This window comes from Paroedura picta, chromosome 1, assembly GCF_049243985.1.
Source record: "Paroedura picta isolate Pp20150507F chromosome 1, Ppicta_v3.0, whole genome shotgun sequence".
Lineage (NCBI taxonomy): Eukaryota > Metazoa > Chordata > Lepidosauria > Squamata > Gekkonidae > Paroedura > Paroedura picta.
This window is the reverse complement of record NC_135369.1, coordinates 154,036,547-154,055,629: the sequence shown is the minus strand read 5'-3', so window position 1 is coordinate 154,055,629 and position 19,083 is coordinate 154,036,547. Positions and strand designations below refer to the sequence as shown.

The following is a 19,083-nucleotide window of genomic DNA, read 5'->3' as shown; positions in this document are numbered from 1 at the left end:
TAATGAAAAAGCAAGGAGTGAGGTCATAATTAAGGGAATTACAGAGACATTTTGAATGTCACTCAAATACAGACAGGAAAAGAAGTCTGGCTGGAATTAGAATGACTATATGTTAATTCCTCTCTCAAAAGCCAGCTCTGGTTGCACAAGAGACTCTTTAGCATTAAAATGCCAAAGAAAGGGAAGTTGCACAACCATTTAGATCAGACAAATAGTCTAACTCGGTGGTCCCCAACCACCGGGCCGTGGCCCAGTGCCGGGCCGTGAAAGCCCTAGCACCGGGCCGCGGCTCCCCCCCCCCCCCGTAGTAAGAAACTTCCCTGGCCGCAAGCAAATTGGCCGCAAAGCAAATCTCACTGTTCCATATACTCTAGAACTGAATGGCATAGCAGAAAATAGAGCTGTTTTAATACCTCGCTTTTTACTACCTGAAGGAGTCTCAAAGCTGCCTACCTTTCCTCTTCCAACAACAGACAACCTGTGAGGTAGGTGAGGCTTAGAGAGCTCTGAAAGAACTGTGACTGGCCCAAGGTCACTCAAGCTGGCTGCATGTGGAAGGATTGGGAAACAAAATCTGGTTTTACAGATTAGAGGCTGCTGCTCTTAACCAATTACACCAATCTGGTTTTCAACTGAAAGAAATAATTGCTCCCTAACCAAGGTGTGCAGACGCATGCTCCGAGAAGCACAGCTACTTAAATACTGGAGAGAAGAAATTAACACATATAGCTACCTACAGAACAGATTACCCATCAAAGGTATGGTATGGACACAAACCAAGCATGAATCAAATGAAGGCATTTGGGTCAAAAGCCTTTGCCTACATACCCAAGGAAAAACAAAGGAAGATGGACATGAGAAATGAGCAAGGCATTTTTTTAGGATATGCCTAAGGATGTAAAGGATAAGGACCAGTAATCCAAGAACTGAAACAATAAAGATCTATAGCAGTCTATATTGGGGAGAAGGAAAATCCTACAAATACAAAAAAGGTAATCCTCAAACAATCCACACTGATGGAAGAAAATACAATACAACAGCCAGAAGCAGAACAACTGAGCACCGTGAATTTTGCAGATGAAGTACCAGCAGAACCCCAAGAATCAGAAGGGGATGCAGAATCTGAAGTCAGATCAACTAGAGCAAATAAGAGAGTACTACTAGCTGATTCTGCATGGGCATAAAAGGCTGGGAGGGCACTCATATGGAAGTGGGGCTAAGTGGGCTAATCCCTGCTTCCCCATACATTGCTACAGGGACGGGACCCTCCCAGGCCTGGTGCAGATTGAATCCTCATTTGCCCTATACAAAGGGAACGAAGAATCCACATTCCCTTTTTTGCTGTGGGGGCCAACGGGGCCTGTCCTAAAGCCCAGCTCCTCCACTTCCTATGGAGACCTCGGCTCCAAATGGGGCATCCTGCAGCACCCCCAATGCTCCTTCGTGCATTGGAACCTTTCCACTGTGTCTGCGTCCATTAGGACACAGAAATCTAGGGCAAAGAGTGTCTGCCGCTAAAATGTGTCCCCTGTGGGGACACAGGAAGCAACTGAGCATGCAGTTGCTGTGTGGAATGGCTCACTGAAAAGATGTGCCTATATAATTAGGATGCTTTAGGATGCTTAGGCCTGATCTTGCGTTGAGCAGAGGGTTGGACTAGATGGCCTGTATGGCCCCTTCCAACTCTATGATTCTATGATTCTAATTAAATTAGAAACAGCAGCAGAACCTTCTACATGGGAAGACATAAGAAGATGCCTCAATATGTGGGCAGAAATGTGGAAGTAAGCTGCAGAAGATAAAACTGAAGCTCTGGACTAAGAACTAAATATGGACATTGACAGACGTACCTCTGGGGAAGAGAGTAGCATGATGCAGGTGGGGTTTCTAAGAAAATTCCCAGAAGACTTTATAGAAGAAGATGACTCTAAAGAACTTTGCACACTAGATCTTGAGAATGGGTGTTGGAATATGCAAGGTCAAATGATTCAAAAGGATACAAAGAATATTCGACAAGGTGCATCAGATGTGCATTTAGCCTAGTTAGAATAAAAACGTCCTGTTTTTCAAACACCCTCCTTCCTAAAGTCCTGATTGGCTCATTTGGAGACTTCTTGCGCCTTTGAGCATACTTCCTCCCAGCTTACTTCCAGAACAGCAGTTGGACAGACAGAAAGAAAAGAATGGTCAGACAGCCAGCTCTTTCCAAAGCTTGCTTCTCTTCTTAATAAAAACTATTTTATTCTTTTAAGCACGCCTGCATATTTAAACTCTGCCAACAGTATTTATAAGCGGCAACTAATTCCATAAGGGTGCCAGCATACTGGGAAATGAAAATGACCCCACAGCAAACTAAGCTGCGCAGTTCCTATCTGATTACAAGCCAGAGTCACAGAGGGTCTTCACCTCAGCAGTGTCAATACGGTTGTCAGTCTAGTTTCATACAGTGGCGGGACCACTGCAGGGTGGGTGTGGAGACTGGCAAAAAGACACTGCAGGAAGGCCTAATGTCATTCTGGTATTTGATCATATTATATGGTACTCCAGGATTTCCCCTGATTTCTGCAGGAAAAACCACCGAGATTGGGGGAATTCCTACAACATCATGCAATGAAGTCATATATTTTCTAGATTCCCAGTTGGAAATGCCACGGAAGGCTATCCCTCATCTCTGCTCCTGCCGTGATATTGAGCAGTGATGGGCTGCACAGCTTTTGAGTAGGCTGCATACCATGGAGGGAAACCTGGCACACTGACATTAGTACAGGAGGAGACAGTTGGTGAGTTGACACCAATTACAGTTGCCAGTGAAGGGTCTGGACCAAGTGATCCCTAATTAGAATGGGCAGACTTGCTGGAGCCAGACTTGACTTGCCTGGCACTGCAGTTTTAATCAGTACTGGGTACAAGGTAACTGGATTGACCATGAAGGGGAAAAAAGAGCCAATCCCAGCATGATGAAATAATCACTTTAAAAGATCCTTAATTTGATAATTTCACAGCTTTTTGTGTTAGTTGATAGCAGCTGATGTACATCCAAAGGGTTAACAATGCAAAACTTAAAGAAAAATAGAAGAGCTAGCTTTTTTGTATCTTGCTTTTTACTAACTGCAGGAGTCTCAAAACAGCTTACAATAACTTACCCTTCCTTTCCCCATACCCTGTGAGGCAGGTAGGGCTGAGAGAGCTCTGAGAGAACTGTGACTGGCCTAACATCACCCAGCTAGCTGCATGTGTGTCATATCCTGCCTCCTGGTCCATGCTGGAAAAGTGGCTTCACGGCATAAATCCTTCAGCCTGGCTCATAGCCCATCCCCCCCCCCCCCAGATTCTTGCTTCCTTTTTCATCCAGTTGGCTAGTCTGCAGCTACATTCCCCTCCCCCTCCTTACTGGGTGCCTTGTCTTATCTTTTATTTTCCTTGGCTTCTAGGAGAGCTGGCTGGAGACAGCTGTGGGCAATTTAGGGCCTGGGAACAGAGAATATGTTCGCAACTTCTGGATCAAAGGCCTCTTGATGTGAACCAGGCCTATTCCGCACAACAGAAAAAGAAACGTGATTGGAGCTGCATGGGCCAGCATGACATTTTGTAGCATCCTAATTTCATTTTACACTAGGGAGCCCTCTCGCTTTTCTCTCCACCATTGCTGTGTTTCTCACATCCTTCCGAGGAGTGAGGAACACGCTACAAGCTTCCAGCACCTCCCCCAGCTTGCACCCATCAGTCACTCCTGACAACCAATCACCTCGCAGCATGGTGCTTTATATCCCTGTGGCTCTCTGTGAACTTAAAAAAAATGATTTATGCCATGAAACGTGGATCCGTTTATTCATATATGCATTGGTTGGGACATGTTTTTAAAGCATTCTGCAGCCTCGAAAACACCTATTCATTGCTCCAGCCTCTTTGCCATTTTTTTTAACTTGGGGAAAGAGAGAGAGTATGGGAGTGCGACTTGGGACATGTTTGTAAAGCATCCTGCAGCCTCGCAAACATCTATTCATAGCTTCAGCCCCTTTGCCATTATTTTAAAAAAGAATGCAAAACCCCACTCCTGGAAATGAAGGGGGTGGAAGCGAGGGCAGGACATCTCCTTGTATGACGACTACTGTGCTTGCCCTCCTGACTCTCCCTTGGCTGGCTGCTTGTGGCAGCTGGTGGGATTTTCCCAGGGGAATCTACTTTTTGGGATTGCACTGCTCTTGCTACAAATTGGAAGATGTAGTGAGAGCAGAGCTGGGAGGAGGAAGGAGGCTGATGGCGTTGTCTGAAACCCTGAAAATAAAGCATTTGCACCAGGTAATAATCTCGGTTTTACCCCCTTGTGCGGAATGGCCCCCAGTTCTCCCGCCTGAATCTCTGCCCCTATATAAGGTTAGAGAGCCAGTTTGGTTAGGAGTGCGGACTTCTAATCTGGCATGCTAGGTTCGAATCTTCGCTCCCCCACATGCAACCAGCTGGGTAACCTTGGGCTCGCCACGGCACTGATAAAACTGTTCTGACCAGGCAGCGATATCAGCGCTCTCTCAGCCTCACCCACCCCACAGGGTGTCTGTTGTGGGGAGAGGAATGGGAAGATGACTGTAAGCCGCTTTGAGCCTCCTTCGGGTCCGGAAAAGCAGCATATAAGAACCAACTCTTCTTCTTCTAGAGAGATCACCGCTCTTTGTCTCTATCAACGGTTTCCTGTGCCTGTACCTGTGAATTATGATTTCTATTGCTGTTCTCAATAAACAGCAACAGATTGCTGTTCTCAATAAATACTGAATGCCCTTTAACTCTATGTTGTTGTGGATAACATCTATGAGAGGACTGCTCCTGCATTTGAATCCTTGTTCCTGACAATGTGGAGGACTGGGGAATCAAACCTGGTTTTCCAGATTAGAGACCACCGATATTAATCACTACACCAGGCTGACTCTCTGCAGACTGACTGGTGTAACATAAAGAGACTGATTAGCATAAGGTGCCCATCCATAACGACTTCTGCGGGACACGAACGCCTTTGCAGAAATAGCCCCACGTCCCACCCTGGTCATCAAAAATCCCGCTAGCGGCTTGTGTTGCGGGAATTTAGACACCGCAGGCCAGCCAGGAACTCTGCAGGGCTGCTCGTCTCTCCTTCCCCAGGCCCCGCCTGCTGCCTGCCTGCCACTCTCAACTGGCCCCCCTCTCCTTGGGTCGCTTAGATGCGTCCCCCACCTTGCCGGCATCCTGGTTCCTTTGCGTGTTTACTCGCAAGTCGGCCCCCTCTTACCCCCCCACGACCGTCCCCTCACCTGGCAGGCACTCCCACCACCACATCTGACCTGGGTTTCCTTGTGAGTAAACCCGGGTGGGGGCCGCCCGCAAGTGCCTCACCCCCCCCCAGGGAATGCACATGTTTGTTATGCTCCAAGAATGGCTCTTGCTGTTGGGGGAGTAGAGCTGTTGGGGGAGCATCTACAGCCTCGGCTAGGGCGCTTAGCGCAGTCTCCGTTCATAGCATCGATGCTGTGGCTTCAAACAATAAAGCCAGCGCCGGAGAACTCCTCGCTCGCCAGCCCAGCCCCTCCCCCCTTGTAAATATTTGTCAACAAGCCTGCCCTGGCTGTTTTTGTCTTTTCCTCCTCACTCCGCGCTACTCACTCACTCGGCCTTCGGGAGCCTTCCCACGCCCCCCGGCATGCGGTCCCGCTTTACCGATCTTAAAATCTGGTCACCTTAGATTAGCATAACATACAAATCAGACTGCCTGGATTTGGGCTGTACTTCTGTATAGCAATCTTACTCATAACTTTCCCTTCTGCTAGAACAAATGGGGTGCATCCTTCCCAATGAAGCCCTGTCTATCTTATAATTTTTAAATCCAGATCTATACATTATATTTAGTTCCATACAATACAGAGCTCCGGTCAAAAGCAGATTGGGAAACTATCTTGCTCACATCTCCAGAGCATATTGTGTTGAAGAGAAAGGTTCTTCAACTGCAGATGAAATTCCTGGTATTTCTCTTTTTCTTTTACAGAACATGGTAGGGAGAGAAACAGTTTATTGCAGTGCATCAAGAATTATAGGGCAACTGATAACACATTTAAAAATGCCCAACTATGATTTAAAATACACCTTTTTGTTAAATGTTAATTTTAGGGTAGAGATAAAACCATGAAACGTTAAGCCAGCTGGAATACAGATATAAGCTAGCTGATTCCCTTGATTGCCCTTCACTCTAGGCATCCAGTTGCAAATCAAGGCATAAGTAGAAAGAAATTGCTTTCCCCCCATGACAGCTGCCAAGGATTACATGGAAAATAAATTCTGGCATTTTGATTTTTGTATGTTGAGAAAGGAAGAAAGGCAATGACACTGGAACCACACTTGGAGAAGATTCAAATCCTTGAGGACTAACTGTTAAAAATACTCCTTCATGCAGTTTTCAGATAAAATGCGAATCTTCACTGAAAAGTGCATTGCTAACACTGGAAAGCTTCTTAGATGAAAGTTTAACACTGTGGTTTGTTTCGATGTTTGTTTAAACTTTATTATTTTCCACTCATCTTACAGTATAGAATCAAAGAGTTAGAAGGGGCCAAACAGGCTATCTAGTTCAACCCCCTGCTCAATGCAGGATTAGCCTAAAGTAGACTATGAGGAAAGTGGGGAGGACAAAATTCTTACCCCACCCTGCAGGGTAAGAAAAGTTCTATGAAGAGGAACGATCTATTTCAAACAGTGGTGAGTCACATACTTATACGAATCTTCTAAGTTATGAAGGAAGTAGATAGTTTCTAGCAATTGTTCTCATTTAACTAAGAGGTACTGATTATGAATTTGTATCAAAGCCAGGGGCAATCACCATATATTTTGGCAGCTAATTCCATTGGTTAGATATAGATGTTGTAAGGAAAGTTTTCTTTTGTCTGTTCTGAATCTATGCCAATCGAAGCCACAGTGTGCCTCCCTGTGGGGCTTGTCCTCGCCCCTTTTTGGGGTTTGCCCTTCTCCTCCGTTGCTTCTGCTCTCCACTTTGCCAAGGAACCACGACGTAGGCTGGATTCTGTGAACCCGCTCTTTATTTTTCCTTCACCGAACAGCACCACCGTCTTCTTCTCTCCCTCACACCAACCAACCCGTAACGCTCACCCTCCACCTTATATTCTTCCGCCTTGGACCCCGCCTTCCTACATAACTGCGCCCACGACCCCGCCCTTCCGTTCCATCCGCTCCCCGGCGTCTGGAAGCTTCCTCTCAGGTAAGTGTTTCTCCCTAGGTTCCAGCATCGGCGGCTTCTTGGACAGGCCCTTCCTTGGGGCGTGCAAGTGGGGAGGTTTGCTTGACAACTCCCTTTCTCCTCGCCCCTTTCACGGGCTGTCTGGGCATTCTCTATGAAGGGGCGTTCTCGGTTTGCTGATATCAGGTAAGTGTTCACCGCGTCTTCTCTCCTTCTCATAAGTCCGGGTGGATCCCTGCAGTTCCTGTCCACTTGCTCGGACCCCAAATGTCCCGGCTGGCCAGCTTGGGGGCTGGGTCGTTCTCATCCATCTACTTCGGGCCATTGTGTCTCACGGCTCTCCCCGGGTCCATTTCCCCCTTGACTTCCCCAGGTCCCTACCTCGCCCGGACACTCCCCCATTCTAGTATTATGAAGTCAAAGTGAATTATATACCCTTCATTTCAATCCACTTTTAAATCATGTACTTATGGAGACACTAGAAGGAAAGCCTGTTGTAACCAGGAATACAACAGGCACTAGGAGCGGACTCTTGTTAAGCCTTTCCTGGCTGCCTCCAGATTGGGGCTAAACTATCAAGGTGGGCGATTTCTAGATGAAGATGACGATGATTTAGACTTTTAGCCCGCCACTCCCTATAGAGGCTCGTGGCGGGTCACTGGCCATCACTGACTCATGAGTAAAGATTTCTAGGAGAGAGGCATTTCCTCAGCACCCTAGATCCCAGAGGGCTGGCAGGGGGCCATTTCTGGAACTTCTGCAGCCCCCCATCTCCCAGAAGGCTCGCAGAGGCTGCCCCAGCTCCTATCATGCCCTCCAAGTCAAAAGAGGCGAAGAGGCCAAGGCAACTTATGGGTAGAAGGGCATGCTCTTCTACTCTTCTACCCTGCAAACTTCTGAAACCAGCAGGAAGTTGGAGGTGGAGAGCTGATCCCGTTAAGCCCTTCCTGGCTGAGAGCTGACTCCCAAAGGCTGACTCCTGACAGCCCTTCAGTGGCTGATCTCTTTCCTCCCGGGTATCAGAAAGAGGGTAGCAATAGGAGAGAGATCATCAAGCCGCCGAGAACTCATTTGTGGAGTCCTACAAGGAGCGGTCTTCTCTCCAATATTATTCAACATCTTCATGCACCCTCTTGCTCAACTGGTATGGAAGTTCGGGCTGTGTTGTCATCAATATGCAGATGACACCCAGCTCTTCCTCCTAATGGATGGCTGCCCTGACTCTCCCCCAGAAGCATTAGCCAGCTCCCTGGAAGCAGTTATGAGGTGGCTCAAGCAGCGCCATCTGAAGCTCAGTCCTTCAAAGGGATCCTGTGGTTAGGTAGGAAGGGACCATGTGAAGAAAACATGTCTGCCCACATTGGATGGTGTGCAGTTTTCATCAGTGGCTCGCTCTGCCAGGAACCTGGGTGTGATCCTTGATGCTTCCCTCTCAATGGAAGCTCAGGTTATGAGAGTAACATGGCTGACATTTTACTACCTTCGCCAAGCCAAACTACTAGTACCCTAGCCACAGTGATCCATGAGACTGTCATCTCTAGACTGGACTTCTGGAACTCGCTTTACACAGGCCTGCCCTTAACCTTGATCCAGAAACTACAGCTGGTCCAAAATGCAGTGGTCAGGGTCCTCACAGCAACACTATGAATGTCCCAAATTCAGCCCATCCTCCATCAACTGCAGTGGGTACCAGTCGAATTTCAGATCAGGCTAAAGGTTCAAAGCCATATGCAGTCAGGGCCCAGAGTGCCAGAAGGACTGTCTTTCTGCCTACGTCCCTCAAAGAGCTTTGCATTCTGCCACCGCCAACTGGCTAGTGATCCCTGGCCCAAAGGAAGCCCACTTGACCTAAACCAGGGCCAGAGCCTTCTCTGTTGTTGTGCTCTATTTGACACAAAAAAGGAGTTGAATGTATTGTTCTTAACATTCCATGTTAACCACCCTGAGCCTCAGGAGAGGGTGGTATACAAATGTAATAAACAAACTTATAAATTTTGTAAATAAATAAATACCTGTCTGCAACTTATAACATTACACCAGCAGGTCATTTGTGGTCCAGACAATGTTAATTAGCAAGAAATATCAAGCATCTAATTCCTGCTGGTCTGATGTGAAAAATCTCTCTTTCAATTTTGCTCTTTCTTGTGTGAAACAAACCCATGAGCCTTAATTTCTTCCTCACATTTCCTCTGCTGCATAAAATAAATGCCCTTTTCAATGTTATTTTTGCATTAATTGCATATAAAGTTAGCATCACCTTAAAAAATAGAATAGCAGTAGCATTAAAATGACATAACAATGGAATAATGGAAAGGAATTAATTGAAAACACCAGCAACAAAAAGCTCCCAATGATATTGTACAAATTTTAAAAAAAATGGGAGAGGGGAGATATTTGTTCATTCTTGCAGTTAAGTGGTTACGTGTTCTTTGGCAATGCAATGGCTGGGTAAAAAACAACATTAAAAAAGAGAAAACAATTACATGCTTTTGACATTCATTCAAGAGAAATGCCTTCAGCTCTTAAAGTTCCTGATCTATATAAAAGGATGGTAGAAATAGTCCCTTTTGGATCATATACCAAACAATAGTTTTCCTTACCTCGACAAGTAGGTAAAGAACTACTCCACTGTCCATTGCTGCGACACTGTGCTCGAGAGGCCCCTTGAATTAAATAGCCAGTACTACAGGTAAAGTTGACAACATCATTCAGATTGAACTCACTGCCATTTGTGGCTCCATTAACAGGATTTCCAGGATGGCCACATGTGATTGCTGCAGCAAGGAAATACAAGACAGGTTATAAGCCCCATGGCAGGAATCTATCTCATTTTATTTTTCCATTAGTACGACAACACATGTAGAAAATGGTAGTAATAAAAACTATGAGCTGTAGTCTAGCAGCCCGTTAAAGACAGAGGTATAGATGTGCATGGACTATTATATAGCACGTGCAATATCTTCTTCAAAGGAGGAGTTAGCATACAAGCTCAAGGGAATGTTCATGGAACTGCTGATTTCACTGAAGAGAATGGGAAACCTGACATTTATGGAAATACAGAAATGCGTACAGGAAACCTGATTACTGTACTTCATACACCCAGTTGTAAAAGGGGACAAGCAGTTCAAAAGTGTTTAGGAGATGAATTTTAAAATTACTGGAGATTGTAGTAACAGAGCTCTGGTGGGATCAGACTGCACGTTATGTTCATCCTGTAAAATATGTAAAATATCCCTTTCCTTTGCATTCGTTGATAACAACATCATGCTATGTCTGTCAGTACTGATGAATTATTGGTAGCTGATACATGGCAGCTTTTCCCCTACACTTAGGTGCTAATTCAACCATCAATGCTGTCCTGCTTGGCATCACCATCACCATTAGTATAAATAGGCACCACCACCAAATGGTCAGTACCACTTTTGGTACAAATAGGACCTCAGAGGAGCTGTACATTTTCACAGCAGCAACAATACAGACTGCCGAAATTAAGGGCATCATGACTGTTTGCTCCATTTTTGGAAAGGTGCTAGTTAGAGCAAAAGGGAATGTCATGGACCATGCCTTCCCAATACAACTGTTTTAGAACTGCCTGTGAAATAGCTTGTATTAAAAGAAAAGGTGCATCTATTGGGAGATAAAAATGGTTTTCAAACAAATCTTAAGCCTATAAGAATAATACATTTTCCCCTATCCTGCCCTGTAGTGAAATAGTAGCTTAAAGTCTTGTTCCTGAAACTTTGGTTCAGGCTTCGGCCCTGCAAAATCTTTAGTGGGCCTCTTGAGAAAGTCTTTGTTCTCATAGTGTAGGAATGTAGTGCCAATTAGTTGCACCTGTGCCCTTGAGAAGCCTCACACTATCCACACTTACTGATAAGACAATTGGCTTCAGTTGTTCCCAATTAACTTGTTGTGAGAAATGGGCCTTGAGTGAGATGGGTCGACATCATCTGATTCAGGATTGGCTTATCTAACTTGACATTAGTAACCCTATTGGTTAATTAATACATTGTTAATTTGGATATGATTGGCTTTTGTGCCCAAGACCCCACGTGGGAATCAGCCATAAAGGTTTTCTATTGTAACATTCTATTGTTCAGATTTTGGGGAAACTTTTGTCTGTGCCTTGTGAACCTGCAACTTTGAAATTTGTCATCCTGCCATTCTTGTGAGTATCATCTGTTAGCCAGATATACTGTATAATGTTTTTGTTTTCTCACTGCCATATTATATGTGTGCACCTTAATAAATATCAACTTATTTTTTAGAACTTTGTTATTTGATTCTGAGACAAGCTAAGATGAAGCCTAGCCTGCCTAACTTGTGCCATACTACCAACTAAGCCTTTTGATTGTGGGACTTGTCCCTGGACAGGGTCAAGCTCCCTGGTAATTCCCTGATAGGCTTCTTGGGTTTTGTAACTGTTTTGTCTTCTCGTGTGCCACCCTGTTCTCTAAAGTCTGCGGACTTGGCTTTGGGGAACTGGGGTGTGACCACATGCCCTTCCCTAGTCAGCTCAGGGCAGGTAACAACGGACTTGAATAATTCACTCCTTTCTGAGGTTGGTCAGAGCTTACTCATATCCACAATAATTGCCATTAAATATGTATTTAATGTCAGCACTGCACAAAGGACAGCTATTCAATACAACAATGACTGCTTTAAAAAAAAACTGTAAGATTATGGACAGAGTTTTTTTATGTGTAACAAAGGGAATTATTGTTGATTGTTATCATCTTTAAGGCCATACACATTCTGGACACAGTGTACCTGAGGGATTGCCTCTCTGCTTACACTCTCCAAAGAGCCTTATGCTTGAACACTTCCAACTTCCTGATGATCCCTGGCCCCAGGGAAGCTCGCTTGTCCTCAACCAGGGCCAGAGCTTTTTTCATCCTGGCCCCCACCTGCTGGAACAAGTTCCCAGAGGCGATCAGGGCCATGACAGAACTTGAACAGTTCTGCAGGGCCTGCAAAAGGGAGCTCTTCCACCAGGCATTTGGTTGGGGTCGACCCGTGCCATCACTTTGCAAGAGCCCTCCTCCTGAGCCCCCTCCTATGGCACCCACCATAATTCCGCCAAACCCACTGGGCTATCAGTATAAGTTAATTTAAGGTTTCTCACATTTTTCTACTGTTCCATGTTGCTTGTTGTTTCACTTCATTCATTATTGTTAATCTAAGTTATCTGTATTTTTTCTGTTCTGTTTTATGTAAACCACCCTGAGCCTTCGGGGAGGGTGGTATATAAATATAATAAATTAATAAAAAATACATCTTTGCAATTTTTCAAAAAAATGGACATTGCTGAAAGACCCTTCTAGTTCATTACTGTCACTCCAGAAGTAGAAGCTAATAGAAGATAATATGATAGTTTGTAAAGGTAACTGCTAATCAGAGTTTTATTGCAACAGAATATGAATGTTCCATCTTTAGTTATTATAAATGATAGACAAAGAGAAGCCCATCCCCTGAGAGACCTGAGTTTGTCTCATAATGTGTTAGGGGTCACTCTCTTCATCACAAATCCTACCATTCAAGTGAGCCTGTCAGAAGAGATTACAAATGGTATGTTGTTGCAATGTAAAATTGAGGTTGTCTGTGAAAATTGTCACAGTGAAGGACACTTGTGTTTAGATTATTGTCCTTTTCAGTGAACGCATATTCCAGTCAGTCAGCTCCTGTTTACACCCCTCATTACTCTTGACAGATGCTGTTTTTGTGATGCCTTCCAGAAACAAAAGGTCTCAGCCTCCATGTCTACTCCTACCACATCATCATTATTGTTGTCACACATTGCCAGCCTCTTGACAGATCAACAGTGTGCAACTGTTGCATTTCAAGTAAAGGCCAATGGGGGAAAACTACAACTAATATTCTTTTGTCCCACTCTCCTTAGATACCATTATACCGGAAACCCACTGTAATACTTTCAGACTGCTTGTGATATCAAGATGCTTTCATTCATGGTGTCTAGCAAACAACACCTTAACTAGTTCCAATGTGATAAAATAATTCACTAGACTTGGTTATGTTTTAGTTGGGGGCACTGGTAAAATGAAATCAAGGTTAGGAATAAAATATATAGGATAAGGAATAAAACTGAATACAGCTAGACCATTTTAGATCTCTAAAGTGAGGATGATAAAACCTTGTCTTGAGATAATCTACATAAATTGATTTATCCATAACAAATTAATACAAAATTTCTGTGATTATTTAATTGTAAATGGATCAACCATTTAAATATCCATCATAAAAAAGAATAACAAAATAACCCGGAAATTGCAACTGGTACAGAATGCGGCTGCATGGGTCCTCACTAGGTCATCTTGGAGGGCCCATGTCCAGCCACTGCTGAGACAGCCGCACTGATTGCCAGTTTGCTTCTGGATCAAGTTCAAGGTATTGGTTTTGACCTTTAAGGCTATACGCAGCCTGAGTCCTACCTATCTGCAGGACCATTTATCTCCTTATGCTTCCCTCAGGACACATTGCTCTGTGAATAAGAATCTGTTGATGGTCCTTGGGGGCCAATCATTGCCCCCCTTGATTGACATCTGACTAGATATGCACCTGGGAATAGATGAGTTGAGGAATAGGGTTTAGATAAGTCAGTTGTATCACCATCTATGCAAATTTTATTTTTGGTATTTCGTATTCTGTCGGCAAGCTGACATAGCTTGGCATTTTATGGGGTCTTATGGGGTTTTAGTGTTTTATTATGTTTGTAAACCACGACGAGCCAGCTGGACCTGGAGTGACAGTATAGAAATCCAATTAATAAACCCATAAACAAATAAACAAACAAATAAAAAAAATAATTATTATTATTTCAGATACTGCTCCACACCTTCTGGAGTAGAAAAGAAGCAGGGGTGAAAATAAATTCAGTTTGGGTGATATTTGGGCTTTAAACACTGCATAATATTTAGAATAATTATATAGTTACTTTATTTTAAAAGTCCCTATTCTAGTTTTCCACTAAATTGTGCCCAAACACAAATTAGTCACTATACTACAATCAAGATTATAGCAGCCACTAATTAATTAACCCCCTTCTAATGTTCATTTCAGGAGCACTAAAACTAAATTGTAAAAAAAAAGAATTAATAATTACTGACAAACAAAAGATTTCCTTTTGATAAGGATTAAGGGAAAAAGTAGAACAGTGCATGTCCACACATAAAAACGAAAGGATCACTGAATCATGGAACACAAAACCAAATCATATGTCACTAACGGGTCTAATATTTTGTTGTCCTTGTTAACTCATAGAATATGACTTGCTCAGATATAGCAAAAATATTGATTCAGGAATTGAAAAAAATGTCATGATTTCAAATGCCCAAGTTAATAACCAAAGTGGCCTTTAGGTAAGCAGAAGGTACATTTGCCCTTTAATCAGAGAATTCAAAATTTCACAGATTTTAGCTTTAAACTGCAGCTTCCAATGCCTTATCCTTATCTTATGCTTTTGTCCTGGCTCTCCAAGAGGAAGAAGGTGGTCATAAGAGGAAGGAAGAGATCCTTTCCATAACCGAACTCTGCTCAATGTTCTCTGGATCCAGTCCCATCAGATTATGATATAATTTATGCATTAGTAAAATTTAAAAAATTGACACAAAATAAGAGATGATTAATATATTAAAACAGTGATGTGTAAAACACATTGTAATATGAAATATCATTACCAAACATTAGTCTGGTGGTATGATGATCTAATCCAGTAAACAGTGATATAAATATCAATAACTGAGATTTGAGCCATTGTTTTAACCTGTAGAGGGCATGAGATGGATTTATTTAGCAATTATTTCTCACACCGCTCACTTTTTAAAGCACTTTCTATACTTAGCAACCCATATCATTAACATTTCAGGTAGGTTAGTTTTGTTATGTACCAATTACAGATTGGGGAGAAGGTTGCAAAGAGAATCTATAACTGAGGGAATGAAATGTGAGTATTTCTAGCCTGTTGCTTTTGTCATTAAGAAGCACATTTGAGCATTTGATCTCTGGGTGATTGTTACATTGAACTGTTTATTGTTGGCGAAAAAAACAAACAGTAGAAAAGGCGTTACTTACGGACACAAACTGGTGTTTGTCCAGACCACTTGTGATCTTGCAAGCATATTCGAACAGATGTGCCAACAAGTCGAAAGCCAGGATTACACTGGTACACCACAGTGTCACGGTAACTGAAACCATCTCCACTAATATGGCCATTTACTATTGGATCTGGAGAACCACAATGTCCAGCTAGAATAAAACAAAACAATCCAGGGGAAACACATATGAAAATTCTTTTGAACTTACATATCACATTTATTTTCAATAACATAATTACATAAAAGTATTGTCTTAAGCTTTCATCACCTTATGAGATATAGCTGCCGGAATTGGGGGTGGTGGTGGTATGGATCCCTTATTTCTTAATCTACCAATGTTCTTTCAATCGACATACACTCTTTAATCCACGGACAGATCCTAACATTATTCTGTATCTGTAAAGATGCTATTTGTAAGCATGATTTAACTGACAGAAATATGAATATTTGTTCTGAAAACTTTTTCACCCAACACAGAATGGGGGGGGGGGGGTGGTATTTAGATGATGTATATACATGAAAAAATGTTGATGCTGGTGTTTTATTAATATAGCTAGATAGAGAAACATGATATATTTGTTGATACTTTTCACCTGGTCCAAACTCAGATATTCCTATATTTAATTGTAGATTTCTGCAGACATGAAAATAAGAAAGTAAAAAAGCAATATCCATAACAAAGCTAACTTACTGAAGTATATAGGAGATTTCAGGCTGGCTGAGAAGTGTTCACTTGAATATGACATTATTATTTCTATCTGATTGAAAACTTAACAACCTTGTGCATGTTCCATGCAATTCATTTCACTTACAGAACATATCACTAAGTAGATTTAATGATTTCCTGTCATTCTGAATCCAAGCAGCCCAAGATTTGAAGAAGTAAGGCAATAAAATATCAAATATGAGTAATCTAAATTAGACCCTAAATGTATTAAAGAGGCTGTTAATCCATTCCTACAAAGTGTGCTTTTGGGAACTTTAAAAAAAATGCTGAAATGGTTCAAGGCTGGGTCAGTAGAGTTACTTTGTGCAACATTTAAGCTATAACCACATTTAGAACTTTTCTTCTCAAAGGGTCAATATATACCGTATTTGCCGACTGGGCGTATAAGATGACCCCCCAACATTTCCACTCAAAATATAGAGTTTGTTACATGAAATACACCTGGCGTATAGGACGGCCCCACCACTTGGATGCATGTTTTTCAGGGAGGGGAGTCTTATACGCCAGCAAATACTGTAATTAGTGGAGAACACTAATTTTTGCATATGTGGGTGTTAAACACCATAAAGTCACAACCTTTGGTGACCCTATGCATTAATGATCTCCAAAACATCCTATCATTAACAGCCTTGTTCAGATCTTGCACTTAGAGCCATGGCTTTCCTTGAGTCAATCCATCTCAATCAGGATCTTCCTCTATTCCTGTTGTCTCCTACTATTCCTAGCATTATTGTATTCTCCAATGATTCTCCTCTTCTCAAAATGTGACTGAAGTATGATAGCTTCAGTTTGGCCATTTCAGCTTCTAGGGAGAGTTCAAGCTTCATTTGATCTATGATACACTTATTTGTCTGTTTGATGGTACACAACATCCATAACACCCACTGCCACTACCACAGTTCAAATTAATCTACCTTGTGCACTTGTACTAATTTATGATGTTTAATGAGTATCTTGATCAAATCAAACCTGATTCCTCTCTGGAAGCAAAAAGGACCAAACTGAGGCTATCCTATTTTGATCAAAGTATAATGACCACATTGTAAGAAAATAAAATTCACTGGAAAAGACAATAATGCTAAGAAAAGTTGAAAAAACCAGGAAAAGAGAAAGACCCAACATGATAGGGATTGACTCTCTCAAAAATAGAGTCCAGGATTCCAAGGCAGTTGAAAATCCAAAAGACAGCTTTATTAAACAGACGGTACAAAGCATAACAGCGTGCCAAGACCCATTGAGCAAAGGTCTTGGCAGATACAAAGGTACAATAGGCTTTAGGTGATTCTTATAGGAGTAATTCCACAGGGGCGGGGGGCTTTGGGATTAGGTGGGAGAGCAAGAGATACCAAGAGGTGCAAGGTTTCCCAGCCCGGGCCAGATGGTCCGGCTTTGATCCTAACAGTTACATTTGTCTCCACCAGCCAGATAAGGGCGTAGGATGAGATAGTGGCCGGGCCGCTGCTGGGAACTTCAGTGGAATGCAGAGGAGGCCAGGAACCAGGGAAGGATTTATGGTTTTATAGTGTTTGGCCTGAGGGACTTTATGGAAAGCATGGCATAGCAGGGGTCATGAATCAGGGTTCATGACAAAGAAGCCATGGCTCTGAGCTTGCAAGACCTGGACAAGGTTCTTAACAATAGGATGTTTTGAAGGTTATTAATCCATAGGGTTGCCATAAGTCACAAACAAGTACAACAGACAGTACTTAACACACAATGTTAAGGTGACCAGATTGTCCCACTTTTGGAGGGACATCTGGGGGTACCTGGCAAATTGTACTTATGTTGAAATTTAAAAAATATATTACAATACTATTTTTGCGTTCTATGCACTCAAATTTTTAATCAAGACCCCCCCCCCCCCGGTCAGTGGTGTCCCACTCTATCAATGTTAAAATCTGGTCACCTTACTTTCTTATTTTATCCTTCTGCTACAGCCCAATGAGACCTCACCTCCAGCAGTAGAACTGAGTTTTACAGCAGTAAAGAAGTGGACAGAAATAGCTGCTGCCTCTGTGCAATAGAAATGTTCCAAGAGAAGAGTTGTGTGGTTGGATATATGCTAATACATCTCTTAAGTGTGCATAGCTGGGGATATATTAACTATAGTTTATAGCAGCTATGGAATTCTAATTCACATTTTTCCTCCCTAGACTATTCATCTCTGAAAACCAAACAGCCACTTTGTAATCTACACATTTGAGTTAAAATGAGTGACAATTGCAATTAATTTCCGGACAGAAAATGTTAGTATAAAAGCGGAGGGTGCAATGAGGGCAGACGGAAAAATCTAGCCTCTTAGTCATAACATGCTTACGGTAATGACAGGTTACTGATTTGTGAAGTTCAAATTGTGAATGAGCATTTAAACTGACATTACTTATGCTTTTTAAGGGAACCACTGTGTGAATACTAATGGCGGCAGCTTCATTAGCACTGATTTCCCAAAATGCCATCTTTGTGACAGAGTTAATTCATCCAGAAACACACTTTCTATAAGCTTAGATCACAACTGTGTAGCATTTTTTGCTGAAATCCCTTAAGGACTGTGCCAACACGGGCTTCCCACCTCAGATTTCCTGTTTGTCTCACGTCAGATGTAAAACTACCACATCACCTAATTCACATTTTTCCTCCCATTGGACTAGCATTAGTGGCTGAGCCCATTGTTTATTGACCTGTTTAAAGTCCTATAGTAAGCATGAAAATCCATTGCTCTGGCCAGTTAAAACTTGATTCAGATCATGATCCACAAAACATTAAATTTAAAACCTGAGAGAGGAACATGGCTGGAGAATATTAGGTCTTTTATTGGTTTGTTGCTTACCTGTTCGTAAATAGCATGGTCATCCTTAACTAAAGAGGCTGACGTTTACGATTTTCATATACACCTGAACTCTACAAATCTGTGATAAGAAAAACTCAGCCGTGGAAGTAGAACTGTGCAGTTTCTAAAGTAAATTTTACTCTAATAGCCAGAAGTGGTTGACTTGCAGAGTACATGTGGATTTCACAGGCTGCTGTTCCTGTTCTTC

At 42.6% G+C, this 19,083-nt stretch overlaps 1 protein-coding gene across 3 annotated transcripts in view; it reads right to left on the bottom strand.

Moving 5' to 3' along the window:
* The window catches only part of CSMD1 (CUB and Sushi multiple domains 1), a 1,334,105-nt gene that overhangs the window by 49,616 nt on the left and 1,265,406 nt on the right, over positions 1-19,083 (bottom strand). For all 3 annotated transcript variants that reach the window (XM_077309265.1, XM_077309276.1, XM_077309285.1), the window contains 2 exons: positions 15,299-15,472; positions 9,811-9,984 (listed from right to left, as the gene is read on the bottom strand). In XM_077309265.1, coding sequence (XP_077165380.1) covers positions 9,811-9,984; positions 15,299-15,472 — 348 coding nt within the window. The remainder of the gene's footprint in view (positions 1-9,810; positions 9,985-15,298; positions 15,473-19,083) is intronic.